This window comes from Erpetoichthys calabaricus, chromosome 1, assembly GCF_900747795.2.
Source record: "Erpetoichthys calabaricus chromosome 1, fErpCal1.3, whole genome shotgun sequence".
Lineage (NCBI taxonomy): Eukaryota > Metazoa > Chordata > Cladistia > Polypteriformes > Polypteridae > Erpetoichthys > Erpetoichthys calabaricus.
Genome location: NC_041394.2, coordinates 176,485,917 through 176,500,941, shown reverse-complemented (window position 1 = coordinate 176,500,941; position 15,025 = coordinate 176,485,917). Strand labels below are relative to the sequence as shown.

General features: G+C 39.3%; 1 protein-coding gene across 1 annotated transcript in view; it reads left to right on the top strand.

Moving 5' to 3' along the window:
* The window catches only part of parvg (parvin, gamma), a 52,379-nt gene that overhangs the window by 26,492 nt on the left and 10,862 nt on the right, over positions 1-15,025 (top strand). The window contains exons 11-12 of the mRNA XM_028808962.2: positions 96-197; positions 2,362-2,434. Of these exons, the coding sequence (XP_028664795.1) occupies positions 96-197; positions 2,362-2,434 (175 nt within the window). The remainder of the gene's footprint in view (positions 1-95; positions 198-2,361; positions 2,435-15,025) is intronic.

The window sequence follows — 15,025 nt, the reverse complement described above, 5'->3', positions numbered from 1 at the left end:
ATTATTCCACAAATCACCCTTTGGTGATAGTTCTTGCATGCTGTCATTAGAACAAACTATGTCAGGAATTTGATTGCTCTTCTTCCCTCTCACAGTTTGCTGATGGGGTGATGCTCATTTTGCTTATTGGTCAACTAGGAGGCTACTTTATCAATCTGAATGAATACTGCTTGACCCCAAGCTCCAACTCTGAAATGGTAAGTGATCCTCATACGAACTCCGCAACTGAGCACAGCACACATGATGCAGAAATAAAGGCTTCAGACAGTTGCTATTTTCTGGCACCTCAGAGGCTCACTTCTTCATCATCTACCCCAGTAGATGATCTCCTCCTGCTCTTGTTTGAAGTGCCTTCTTCAAGTGCTTCTGTAAAGTTGCTATATAAATTTAATATGGTGCATCCACTACTACTGGCACTATAAGGACATCAGCTAACAATCCCTTAATGTATGTTTTATCCCTGCATGCCCTGATATGTTCACATAATGAGACCATAATACAAAATTCTCAAAGTCACATAATCCAAATCAGGGTTGTGGGTGGCCTGAACCTATCCCAGCAGCACTGGGTACAAGGCAAGAAGCAGCCCTGGAAAGGGTGCCAGTTAATATCAGGCAACATAGAAGAGTCTTTGTTTAAAAGATGCACTAATCATAATACATTTTATTCATATAGTGCCTTTTGCGTACTAATACAGCACCGTCAGAAACACTAGGGTAGTCACTATAGTAGCCTGGATTTACAGTCTGTGTGGGTCAGGTAGCCAACATTATGAGTGACAATTTATTTATATTAAAACCTGCCTACAATCCAAAATAGTAATGACAACTTACAATAATAAAGAGCTGTTTTATTTTTATTTCACCACTATGCCTAAACCATTTAGGACAGTAGAGGTCCTCAGTGTGCTAACAAAGTTTTTGAAAATTTTTTTTTTTTTTACTTATCAATTCACAGACCCACTTAACCCAATTTCAGGGGCAACACTAGAGGCAAGGTGGGATAATTTGTTATTTACTTTAGTATATATATAATACTCAGTCCATATTTAATATAAGGCCATTAAAAGCAATGCTGGTTTATACTCATTTGACCCACTTTCAGGAGTTTGAAGAAGGGTGGATTGGAGCAATTTATAAATAAATTGTCAGGGAAGCACATAGATCTGTGGTGGTGTTACTTTAAAGTGTAACTAGATTTTAGAATTCAGTTTGTATAGTGCCTTTCATTCCATGCCTAAAGCTCTTGTTTTCTCTTTAATATGACTTGTGATATTGCAGGGTTTTAATGGCATTATATGAAATACACGTTAATTCATTGACATCCCATCCAGGGATGTGCCTTATACTACTGGCATAAACTTTTGCCCCCCGCAATCTGAACTGGACTAGGCTATTTTGAAAATGCCTGTTTAGAGAGATGATTGATTTATTAATTGATAATCCTGCCCAGGTTTACTTTCTACCTTGTACTAAATATGCTACTTAGATAGACCGAGGTCCCCTGCAACATATGGGGTTGGCAACTGAATGAATTAATGCAATTTAACAAAACTTCCCTGCCACAAAAATTGCTTCTAGTGTACAATACAAAAGCTAAGCAATCTATTGAGTGAAGCTCGGTTGGGACTGAAACCCGTAGCCTTATCCACCTGATATCCTCTTTAATAAAATCCCTGTGTGCGTCCAGGTGTCCATGTGTGTGTGTCTTCTGGTGAAGTGCGCATGCGCGGGGCACGGTGCGATGCGCGATATTACTGTCAGAGAAAGTAACAGGTGTTTTACGGAAATACAACCCAGTATTGCTGTGAGAGGAAATTAAAGGTACACAATACAGTGACTCATATTACAGCCACATACAAGCCAGTATTACTGTCAGAGGAGACTAAAGGCATATTACTGACGCGCACGCCTGTATTACCGCCAGAGAAAATTAAAGGTATATTACAGACGTACAAGCCAGCGGACACACAAGACAGTATTACTGTCACAGAAAATTAAAGACACACAATACACAGCGGCAGCCCACAAAGAACGGTCAGCTCAGCAAGTAAACATCAACAAAAGAAAGGCTGAAAGAAAGAAAAATACGACCAACAAAAAGAATGAGGTCAAAGTCCCTTGCCATTTAATATAGACTGTTCCTGCTAATGTTTATGCACAACTGTTCTAGCGCCCGTTATTGTAATGGGCTAAGTGACTAGTACTCTATAATCATTTAAGACAGAAGATTAACCACAAGCACTCTACATCCATTTTGTGAGGTGACGTCAGGTCAAATTTGTCTTTTGGAGGACATCTCCAGTCTCACATTTTTGTTCACTCTGCATCCTTAATGTCTTTGTGACATTTATTTCTACAGTTGCTAAATGTAACCTTTGCTCTGGATCTTCTAAGCAATGATGGGCTTCTTCCAGCTGGCATTGGACCTCAAGGTTAGTGCTGTTGATAGAAGAGACAGTATCATCCATGTGCTCTGTTTACTTGAGTTTATTCATTTTGCAAAATTGCTTTATTTGTCAGATTTTCTTAAAGGAATATTACATCTAAAATTACATTTTTGTATCTGTTACTTCCCTTGGGGACAAATAAATCTATCTATCTATCCTTAGTAAACCCTTATCTATCTATCTATCTATCTATCTATCTATCTATCTATCTATCTATCTATCTATCTATCTATCTATCTACTATCTATCTATCTATCTATCTATCTATCTATCTAGTCTATCTATCTATCTATCTATCTACAGTATCTACCTACTTACCACATGTTGTTTGTAGTGATGGCTTAGGGGAAACTTTTTAGATTTAATACTTTTGCAAAGGGAGAGGCAGATCTTCAATTCAATGGCTTGCTTTTCAGCTTTTGCGAGCTATACTGTCATCCATGAGTGGATTTTTCGAAAGTAGTTTACTTAACAATATTTTAGCCAAAAAGTATATTTGGAAAATTGGAAGTAAACGAGTGAAAACTTGATATTTGAAATATGTGATACAAATAATTTGAGTTTTTTTGAGAATTTAGCTATTGTTTGCTATTGTTCAGTGTGCATTCCCAATAAGGCGCATTGTATTAGGAATTATTTGATCTCCCTTCTCCATGAAAACATCAGTCTGAAAGTTTTTCTTAACACTTAATACAAAAAGCGCAGCAGTGCAACACCCTCAGCACCACACTAGCTAGAATGGAATGGAAGAGTATGAGGTTTTTTTTTTTACAGTGGCTGGAGTGGCAATCCTGCCACCAACCCGTGAGTTTTCCTTGCAAGCTGAAAGACCTGCAGGGCTGGATGGAGGTTAACGTCATATCCAGGATAAAGCAATTGCAGGTTTAGGGCCTTGCTCAAGGGTCCAACGAAGTTGAATCACTTCTAGCATTTATAGGAATTGAACCGCCAACCTTCTGATTACTGGTGCAGATCCCCTGGCCTCACAGGCACCACTCCGCTTTAGAGTATAACTGAAAACTATTTATAGGGGTGGGGCCTATTGAAATGGGGTGGGGTCTAATGAAATGGGGCAAAGCCTGTCATATTTAAGTGGTGAATGGCTATAAAAGCTCAAGAGCCAAGGGAGTCTCTGATACATGGTGGTGTCTAAGGCCCATATCTAGACATTGGTTTGAAGTTTAAAGACAAGGAGATGTCATAAAGGGTTCTATATAAATAACATGTATTGTTTATTATTTTCATTAAGCCTAGAAAAGTGTGGTTGACTCTACAGATGGAGACGAACAATATAGGTAAAGTCAGTTATTAGAGAGAAAGTTGAGTTTCTACACAGTTATTTTTTAAATTCGAGTACAGTGTAATCATCTCCGCTTTACCTCACTTACATAATCTCTTTTCTGTTCCTATGCTAGAAGAGTTCAGTTTTATTTGAGACAATCCTTAATGATTTCCAATTTCCTGTTAAATATTGTGTTTAGTGTGGCTGGGGTGTGAATTGTGGCTCGGTCACTATCTGAGTGGAGATTGAACATTCTTCCTTTGTATGCACAGGGTTTTTTGACATCTACCATAGTTTTTCTTCCACATCCCAAACAAGGAAGAGCTCATCTGTGACTCTGTTTTTTCCAGGTTTAAGTGAGTGTGTGGCTGTGTGTAGGAGTGTATCCTGTGTTCGACTGGCTCCCATGCCAGGATAGGCTCTGGTTTACTATGACCAAGAATTGTAATGAGCAGTGTCTGAAAATGGGTGTTTTCTCTTAAGTATTGCTGTTAAATGTAGAATGAGCTGCTTGTTTAGCTCTTGTCAGTGACATTGCTTCTGAAGATACTGTAGCATCCTTTGACCCACTGACTGACTCCTTCCCCAAACTTACTTGGGCTGATGGTATTGTTATGCAGAATGCTGGATAATAAGATGTTTGATTTAGAATTTTAAAACCCTCACACTCTGCTTTCACAGTGTGGTGTTCTCACAGGCAGCAGGTGCTCAGTGGTAGAAGGCATTACTAAATGAGAAAAAATCACATTTGAGACAGGGTAGTAGGGCAAGGAAGGCAAAGCTGGTACATAAGCAATTAAAATTATTTTACAGACATTCCTGAGAGCCTGAATCCACCAGAGGATGTTTTCTTTGACTCATCCTGCCTGCTGCTGTCCTTTACCATATCGCCCTCAATTTTTCCTCTGGAATACTTTATACAGAGATGTGTACTACTTGTTAGAGAGAAACCAGACGTTACTAGAGCCTTCCGAATGCAAAGCCCGAGATATGATGTGTTTGATAACTTCAAAGCAGATGGAGCTTAACTTGTGGGTGGATCACATAGGTGGCATTTTCAACTGCCGAGTCCTCCCACATGCCAGACTGAGCTTCTGACGTGGGCGGCTCACCTAGAGCTCGGTGACCTGCAATGCTGCCTGTGAATGGTACAACTTTAAAAGACTTGGTGAGCCAGAAATAAACATGTCTTTGCAGTTCTGTGAACATCTGAGATGATCAGTTTGTGCACTAACAGAGCTTTCGCAATGAATTTCATTCACTTGTTTATTTGTGGCAAACTGCTTAGCTAATAATTTCAAATTCATAGTTTAATTTATGTTAAAACCCAGCCACAGGACATGCACAAACCAGTGCGTTTCTTCATGCCGGTCCTAAGCCCGGATAAATGGGGAGAGTTATGTCAGGAAGGGCATCCGGTGTAAAATTTTGCCAAATCAATATGTCGACAACAATACAAATTTCCATACCGGATTGGTCGAGCCCCAGATTAACAACAACTGCCACCAGTACTGTTAGTCAACAGGGTGCTGGCGTAAATTGGGCTACTGTTGGCCGAAGAAGAAGAAGGAGAAGTAGAAGGGGGAGACGTGTCCAGAGGCAGGAGGAGAAGAAGAAGGTAGAGAGAGTGGAACTGAGGGTAGGAACTTTGAATGTTGTCAGTATGACTGGAAAGGGGGAGAGTTAGCCGATATGATGGAGAGAAGGAAGGTTGATATATTGTTCGTGCAAGAGACTAAATGGAAGGAGAGTAAGGCCTGGTGGATCGGAGGTGGATTCAAATTGTTCCATCATGGTGTGGATAGGAGGAGAAATGGAGTAGGAGTTATTCTGAAGGAACAGTATGTCAAGAGTGTTTTGGAGGTGAAAAGAGTGTCAGGCAGAGTAATTATGAAGCTGGAAATTGCAGGTGTGATTATGAATGTTGTTAGTGCATATGCACCACAAGTTGGGTGTGCAATGGATGAGAAAGAAGATTTTTGGAGTGAGTTGGATGAAGAGATACCCAGAACAGTGTACCCAAGGGACAGAAAGTGGTGATTGGAGCAGATTTCATTGGACATATTGGTGAAGGGAACAGTGGAGACGAGGAGGTGATGGGTAAGCATGGTGTTAAGGAGAGGAATGAAGAAGGTCAGAGGATAGTGGATTTTGCCAAAAGGATGGACATGGCTGTGGTGAATATGTATTTTAAGAAGAGGGAGGAACATAGGGTGACGTACAAGAGTGGAGGAAGATGCACACAGGTAGATTACATCCTATGCAGAAGAGTCAACCTGAAGGAGATTGAAGACTGCAAAGTAGTGGCAGGGGAAAGTGTTGTTAAACAGCATAGGATGATGGTCTGTAGGATCAGGTTGGAGATCAAGAAGAGAAAGAGAGTGAGGGCAGAGCCAAGGATCAAATAGTGGAAGTTGAAAAAGGAAGACTGCAAGATTGAGTTTAGGGAGGAGGTGAGACAGGCACTGGGTGGCAGTGAAGAGTTACCAGACAGCTGGGAAACTACAGCAGATGTAGTAAGGGTGACGGCAAGAAGGGTGCATGGTGTGACATGTGGAAAGAGGAAGGAGGAAAAGGAAACCTGGTGGTGGAATGGGGAAGTACAGGAGAGTATACATAGGAAGATGATGGCAAAGAAGAAGTGGGATAGTCAGAGAGATGCAAAAAGTAGACAAAAGTACAAGGAGATAAGGCGCAAGGTGATGAGAGAGGTGGCGAAGGCTAAAGAAAAGGCGTATGATGAGTTGTATGAGAGGTTGGACACTAAGGAGGGAGAAAAGGACTAGACAGAGGGACTGAGCTGGGAAAGATGTGCAGCAAGTTAGGATGATAAAGGATAAAGATGGAAATGTACTCACACGCAAGGAGAGTGTGTTGAGTAGATGGAAAGAGTACTTTGAGAGTCTTATGAATGAAGAGAACGAGAGAGAGAAGAGGTTGGATGATGTGGAGATAGTGAATCAGGAAGTGCAATGGATTATCAAGGAGGAAGTAATAACAGCTATGAAGAGGATGAAGAATGGAAAAGCCGTTGGTCCAGATGACATAGCTGTGGAAGCATGGAGGTGTTTAGGAGAGATTGCAGTGGAGTTTTTAACCAGATTGTTTAATGGAATCTTGGAAAGTGAGAGGATGCCTGAGGAGTGTAGAGGCGTACTGGTGCCGATATTTAAGAATAAGGGGGATGTGCAGGACTACAGGGGGATAAAATTGATGAGGCACAGAATGAAGTTATGGGAAAGAGTAGTGAGGTGATGATTAGTGAGCAGCAGTATGGTTTCATGCCAAGAAAGAGCACCACAGATACGATGTTTGCTCTGAGGGTGTTGATGGAGAAGTATAGAGAAGGCCAGAAGGAGTTGCATTGCGTCTTTGTGGACCTAGAGAAAGCATATGGCAGGGTGCCTCGAGAGGAGCTGTGGTATTGTATGAGGAAGTAGTCGGGAGTGGCAGAGAAGGATATGTATGAGGGAAGTGTGACAGTGGTGAGGTCTGCGGTAGGAGTGACGGATGCATTCAAGTTGGAGGTGGGATTACATCAGGGATCGGCTCTGAGCCCTTTCTTATTTGCAATGGTGATGGACAGGCTGACAGATGAGATTAGACAGGAGTCCCCGTGGACTATAATGTTTTCTGAAGACATTGTGATCTGTAGCGATAGTAGGGAGCAGGTTGAGGAGACCCTGGAGAGGTGGAGATATGCTCTAGAGAGGAGAGGAATGATGGTCAGTAGGAACAAGACAGAATACATTTGTGTAAATGAGAGGGAGGTCAGTGGAATGGTGAGGATGCAAGGAGTAGAGTTAGCGAAGGTGGATGAGTTTAAATACTTGGGATTAACAATACAGAGTAATGGGGGTTGTGGAAGAGAGGTGAAAAAGAGAGTCCAGGCAGGGTGGAGTGGGTGGAGAAGAGTGTCACAAGTGATTTGTGACAGATGGATATCAGTAAGAGTGAAAGGGAAAGTCTACAGGACAGTAGTGAGACCAGCTATGTTATATGTGTTGGAGACAGTGGCACTGACCAGAAAGCAGGAGACAGAGCTGGAGGTAGCAGAGTTAAAGATGCTAAGATTTGCATTGGGTGTGACGAGGATGGATAGGATTAGAAATGAGTACATTAGAGGATCAGCTCAAGTTGGACGGTTGGGAGACAAAGTCAGAGAGGCGAGATTGCGTTGGTTTGGACATGTGCAGAGGAGAGATGCTGGGTATATTGGGAGAAGGATGCTAAGGATAGAGCTGCCAGGCAAAAGAAAAAGAGGAAGGCCTAAGAGAAGGTTTATGGATGTGGTGAGAGAGGACATGCAGGTAATGGGTGTAACAGAACAAGAAGCAGAGGACAGAAAAATATGGAAGAAGATGATCTGCTGTGGCAACCCCTAACGGGAGCAGCCGAAAGAAAAAAGTTAAATTTATGTTAAACTGTTGTGCAGCTGGGAGATCTGAATCCAGCTCCAAGCCTAACTCAGCCACTGCTAGTGTATGTGAATTAACTGCCAGTTTGTTCAAACCACCTAATTTCCCAATTCATACAGGCTCAGTAATCCTTGATAAAAATTAGTGACTTCTTAAATGTGCAACGGTTAAAGAAAACCCAAACTCTGACTTGAAATACTGTTTAAAAAAGGCAAAGATAACTGTAGGCTAATCAAATATGATAGAAAAAACACACTTTTCTGTCCCAACAATATCTGAAACCCAGCTATAGTCTGCTTACATTCAGTTTAACCCCTGTGTGTGGTTCAGTCACTTCACAAATGAAAGACTCCACTGGCCACTTCTGTAGTGACAGCCATTATGCAAATTATGGCTTCACTTATCTGGACATAAACTAGTCTGCTAAAAGGCTGTAAAATAGGTGGATTGGTTGGATTGTTACTGTTTTAGCTCCTTTCTCATAGTTTCAATTGTGACTGCCAACTCTTGGTGTGTAGGCTACGGGTCACCTCTCTTCCCAAATCTGTCTTTGAGTCATGTACAAATACTTTCTAGCTTAGCAACTTTCGGCCATTTTGTACTTGATAAACTTTTAGTCTCATCTTGGTTAGCAACCTCTAAAATGTCACGCTATTGCTTGTTGTCCTCTTGGTTCCTCACAGTTCAGAAACCATTTCTTGACTCTGTTGAGGTTTCCTACTTCTCCAGGTTAGATACAGGCTTCCATTTTGTTCATAATTTACATTTTACCTAAGCTACTTTTACTAAACTTCAGATACAACAATTAGAGGAAAAGATCAGAGTCCACTACCTGCTGAAGGCTTCATACTTTACAAGTAGATGGAACCTACAATGCACTACACCATTACCCATTTCATATTGTAAGTGGTCTTGAAACCCAAAGCTATTAGAAGAAAGTGGAAAATTGCACTGAACAGTATCCAAAATGAGAATAGAAAATCAATATACACATGTGCAATGTACAAATACAAGACACACAAGTTACAGGTTAACTACAAAACACAATCAATTAAGGTCCTAAAGACTATTTCAGCTTTATGTATACAGGGTAATTCCAAGTAAAATGGGAAAATAGATGAAAGAGGTGGATTAACAGAAGAAAGCACTTCAGAGTAAGTAAAACCAGTTTGAGTCCTATCAGAACTCTAGCCTGTCAGTGTCCCAGTTCTCCAGACTGTCAACAGAGACACCTCTCCAGTAAAGGATACATAGGGTAAATCCCAGAATAGCAGCACAGGACTCCTGGCCCAGTAAGCTGTTATACCCTGGCCCTGAAGTTTTCTCCCATTGAGTGCCACCAATAAGTCTCTCTCAGATGTCTTTTTCATTTTTTCATTAAACAGAAATTCTCTTACTTTAGAGCTACCTCATTGGCTACTCCATAGGTGCATTATTCCACAGCGGTCCGGTCCCCACCTCAACTTCCAGAGATAGATAGTCTTTTTATGATTTTTGATTTCTGAATATAAGGATTCAATTAAGTAAATGATCTCTTTTACCCTTTTGTAATTTGTTTTTGTTTAAACTTTATTTAATCTTTTTTATTTATTGTGCTGCTGTATTATCTGATGGGTTCTACTATTTTGAGCGGTGTTATTGTTGGCAATGATGACCTGTTGCCACTATGTGGTGGTTGGAGGTTGCAATGCACAATATCATTGGGCTGCCAACCTGCTACTATTTAAGATGGAGACACAATATTCACTTTGTTCTTTCTGTTAGTTAGTGCCTTTGAATCATCTGGTAGGACTGCATGATTAACAGATTTTGTCTTGCATATTGGGCTTTGGTTGCTAGTTTTACTCTCATCTTCCCATCCTTGCACCTTTTCTTTTTTTGCATTCTTTCACAGTGTCAGAATAGTCTCAGACATATAATAAGTAGAGACAACAATACTAAAGATAACATATGTGGAATTGTTACACACTGAACTTAAGCAATTTGCTATAGATAGATAGATAGATAGATAGATAGATAGATAGATAGATAGATAGATAGATAGATAGATAGATAGATAGATAGATAGATAGATAGATTTGAAAGGCGCTATATTACTATTATAAGATAGATAGATTTGAAAGGCACTATATCACTATTATATAATTGTATCTCAAACGTTGTAGGTCACCTTGGTAAAGGTGTCAGCCATATAAGTAAATAATAAAAAAGAGAAAGAAAAATACCTACCAGAACTCCCAATTCAGATTAACACCAAGAAATCTTAAATGTCCCAATACCAACAAAAAAAATGAAGAGCAAAGTTAAAACCGTTTTATAAAACAGTATACTTAACAGGAAGCCTGGCACTAGTGCATACATTTCTACAATATAAACTTAATAGTGAAAATTTTGCAATGATAGATAGATAGATAGATAGATAGATAGATAGATAGATAGATAGATAGATAGATAGATAGATAGATAGATAGATAGATAGATAGATAGATAGATAGATAGATAGATAGGTTTTTTATATATATATATATATATATATATATATATATATATATATATATATATATAACCTATATTACTATTATAGATAGACTAGCTGATTACCCAGTGGCTTCACTCACTAAGTGCAAGGGAAAAAAATAAAATGTAGTCTATAAGTTATTAAACAGTAACACATTAACATTTTAAGAAGTAAAGATACATTGAGCACTACTGGAGTGGTTTCAGGTAAACTACATTTTAAAGGCGGTATAACACAACAGGTAAGTAGTACTAACAGCAGCTAAAATGTATTGGATCATCTCTCTCTCAGTAGATACCTTTTGAAAGGCGCTACACGACGGCTGTGGTATAGAAATTACATTTTCTATGTGAACGTCCAAATTTCTGCCTGTGGTAATGTGCCTTACTGGCATTACCAACAATTAAAGAAAATTAGTTTTGTGTCCTCTGCAGTGTTAAGAGAGAAAGGCTTTAGTTTGGGATAAAAGGAAAAAAGGTATAAAGAAAGGAAATTTGCCTTTTTCTTTTATATAGTGTAGAGAGATGTCTTCACTGACGATATGAGCACCTTTTAGGGAGCGTTGCGGTGTGTCTCGTGTAGACTGGAGAGACGGCCCTGCCATTAACTGGCCGGGATGGCACTGTCGGTCCTCCACTCCTGTGCGTGCCTCCCGCAACCTCATAACCCTATACATGCAAAAGAAAGTGCAAAGCGCCTTAATATTAGTTTGCCGCGGTCTAGAAAAGGGATCCTGTGTTTGCAGTTGTCTGGGCTATAGCTCAGGGGAAGGAGGAAAAAAATTAAAAGTGCTAACTTTCACTTAAGACAGAAGCGCAGTCACTGTCTCAAAGGCTGGCACAGCTACGCGCGCCAGCTGATCGACTTTTATAGTATTTTTGCAGGGCAGGAGACGCCACTTTTTGCTGACACGTTCACGTCATCGCGTGCCTATGGAGGGATGATGTAGAAAAGGTTAATTGGTCGGCGCGGGGGCGCCGAATACAAAAAGGAATTACAGCGCCTGACAACCTTTCACTATGTGCATGGGATTCAAGAGAAAAATAATTCTGATAAATGTGGACGCTGCCCTTCCGTGCTTAACGGGAAGAAGGTCCAAACAATTCCTAAGTCCCACACTTTACATGAAGAAGTCTGTACATCTTCTTAGATGTAAACTCTCCATCTTCTTAAAATAATTGATTACAAAAGCAACCTTGAATGTTGCGGGTTTTAGTGACCTGAACTCACCTAAAGGGACAGTAAGTTCGTTCAGGGCAATTTACAAACAGAGTCCTGCTTCGATGGCGCCGATTACACTCATTCGCAAAGATTTCCACTCTCCCAGGAGCCGACGGGGCACTTGAAGTGTCACAAACAGTGCGAGAAGAAAGGACGCTGCCTGAAACTGTGAAGCTCTGGACCCGGCAGAGCAGCCCGACATTCCGTGCTTCCCAGCGTCCACTTTGTTCTCAACGTAATTTCCATATCGCGTGGTCATACGTAATTTCCGTTTCATACGTAATTTCCATATCGCGTGGTCATATGTAATTTCCGTTTCAAACACGAAAAGAATTTTATATATATAGATAGACAGATAGATTTGAAACACAATATATTACTATTTTAGATAGATAGATAGATAGATAGATAGATAGATAGATAGATAGATAGATAGATAGATAGATAGATAGTATAGATAGATAGATAGATAGATAGATAGATAGATAGATTTGTCCAATAAAGGGAATTTAGTTTTTAGAAGCTAAATATTACATCAAACAACAACAACTAACTCTTGGTGTGTGTTTCTGCTTATACTTTTCTGTGTCGAAGTCCCATCCCATTTCAGGTCAGGTCAGGTACACACTCCCATATATGTATATATGTATATATGTATTGCAGCATATCCATAATATCGACAAATGGAAGCTTGCTGGTTAGATGGACTTTTAGTCACTTGGCTACTGTCAAACCTCCTTAAAAGCCTACCACATCAGCAGTTTAAGAAAGGCTGGAAACAGCAACGATGAGGTGTTCATTGCATCACAGGCCTTACTCATACACACTTTCAATCACTCGCAAGGCCAGTTTAGAGTTTCTAGTTAACTTAACCTGCATCTTTTTGGGGCTACAGAAAGAAAACAAAAGCACCATGCATGGGGAGAGTGTGCTGACTTAAAAAACGGCAATAATTTGGCACAGGATTGAAACCCAGGTTGCTGAATCATGGAGGGAGTAGCATTAGCCACTGTGCCACTGTAACATACGTGTATTCTGGGCATGGGAGTGCAGTAACTCCATATTACCTGTCATTTCTACATTACAGCACCCATGATACTGGATGTAATCCATAAAGCAGTCAACTTCACTGACAGCAAGCTGAGTAATAATGCAGAAATGTTTCATTTGTATTTAACTTTTAATGCCAATTATTTGCCAAATCTTCCTGAAAACTCTTGTCAATGTAATAAACCCTGCAAATAATGTACAAAATAATAATTAAGTTTAATTGGCCTTCACAGCAGCAAACTGCCATAGGCCACTCATGCAACATGTACTAGGAGAGGACATTAACAGACACCTACTGGGCTATATGAGAAAATTGAACCTTATTTTTTTATATATACAGTACAGCTGCATGATACAAAAATGCACACATTTAAAATGCATGCACTGTGTTTTTCCCTTTTGAAACAAACAATGGAATATTTTCTGGTTCATGAATAAAAAACAGAGTATTTTATCATTTTACTCCACCCACCTACCCAAGAGTCTCACGCAGTGCCATTGGACAAGAAGGAAACCTCTAAGCAGTACAGGAACAAAAAACTGAAAACTGACCAAGATTATTTTTAAGATTTTCTAGCCTCCCTCAGACTTATAATAAATAATCAAATAATTGACGAATTTACAAACAATACTTCAAAATATCTGACCCGGTTAAAGCATATTGTAAGAGAAAGTAAAAGTAGTGTGGCATTGTGGTTAAGACTTTGGCTTTCAAACCCTAAGGCTGTGGGTTCAGATTCTGCTAATGACACTGTGTGACCCTGAGCAAGTCATTTCACCTGCCTGTGCTCCAAAGGGAAAAAGTAAAGAAATTTAACAAATTTTATCTCAAACTTTGTAGGTCACCTTGGTAAAGGTGTCAGCCACATAAGTAAATAATAAAAAAAGAGAGAAAGAAAAACACCACCACAACTCCCAATTCAGATTAACACCAAGAAATCTTAGATGTCCCAATACCACAAAAAAAATGAAGAACAAAGTAAAAACCTTTTTATAAAACAGTATACTTAACAGGAAGCCTGACACTAGTGCATACATTTCTATAATATAAACTTAATAGTGAAAATTTTGTAATGATAGATAGATAGATAGATAGATAGATAGATAGATAGATAGATAGATAGATAGATAGATAGATAGATAGATAGATAGATAGATAGATAGATAGATAGATTTGTCCAATAAAGGGAATTTAGTTTTTAGAAGCTAAATATTACATCAAACAACAACAACTAACTCTTGGTGTGTGTTTCTGCTTATACTTTTCTGTGTCGAAGTCCCATCCCATTTCAGGTCAGGTCAGGTACACACTCCCATATATGTATATATGTATATATGTATTGCAGCATATCCATAATATCGACAAATGGAAGCTTGCTGGTTAGATGGACTTTTAGTCACTTGGCTACTGTCAAACCTCCTTAAAAGCCTACCACATCAGCAGTTTAAGAAAGGCTGGAAACAGCAACGATGAGGTGTTCATTGCATCACAGGCCTTACTCATACACACTTTCAATCACTCGCAAGGCCAGTTTAGAGTTTCTAGTTAACTTAACCTGCATCTTTTTGGGGCTACAGAAAGAAAACAAAAGCACCATGCATGGGGAGAGTGTGCTGACTTAAAAAACGGCAATAATAGAAATTTAACAAATTTTATCTCAAACTTTGTAGGTCACCTTGGTAAAGGTGTCAGCCACATAAGTAAATAATAAAAAAAGAGAGAAAGAAAAACACCCACCACAACTCCCAATTCAGATTAACACCAAGAAATCTTAGATGTCCCAATACCAACAAAAAAAATGAAGAACAAAGTAAAAACCTTTTTATAAAACAGTATACTTAACAGGAAGCCTGACACTAGTGCATACATTTCTATAATATAAACTTAATAGTGAAAATTTTGTAATGATAGATAGATAGATAGATAGATAGATAGTAGATAGATAGATAGATAGATAGATAGATAGATAGATAGATGATAGATAGATATGATAGATAGATAGATAGATAGATAGATAGATAGATAGATAGATAGATAGATAGATAGATGATTCCAGAAGTGAAAACAAAATAAGCAAATATTTATT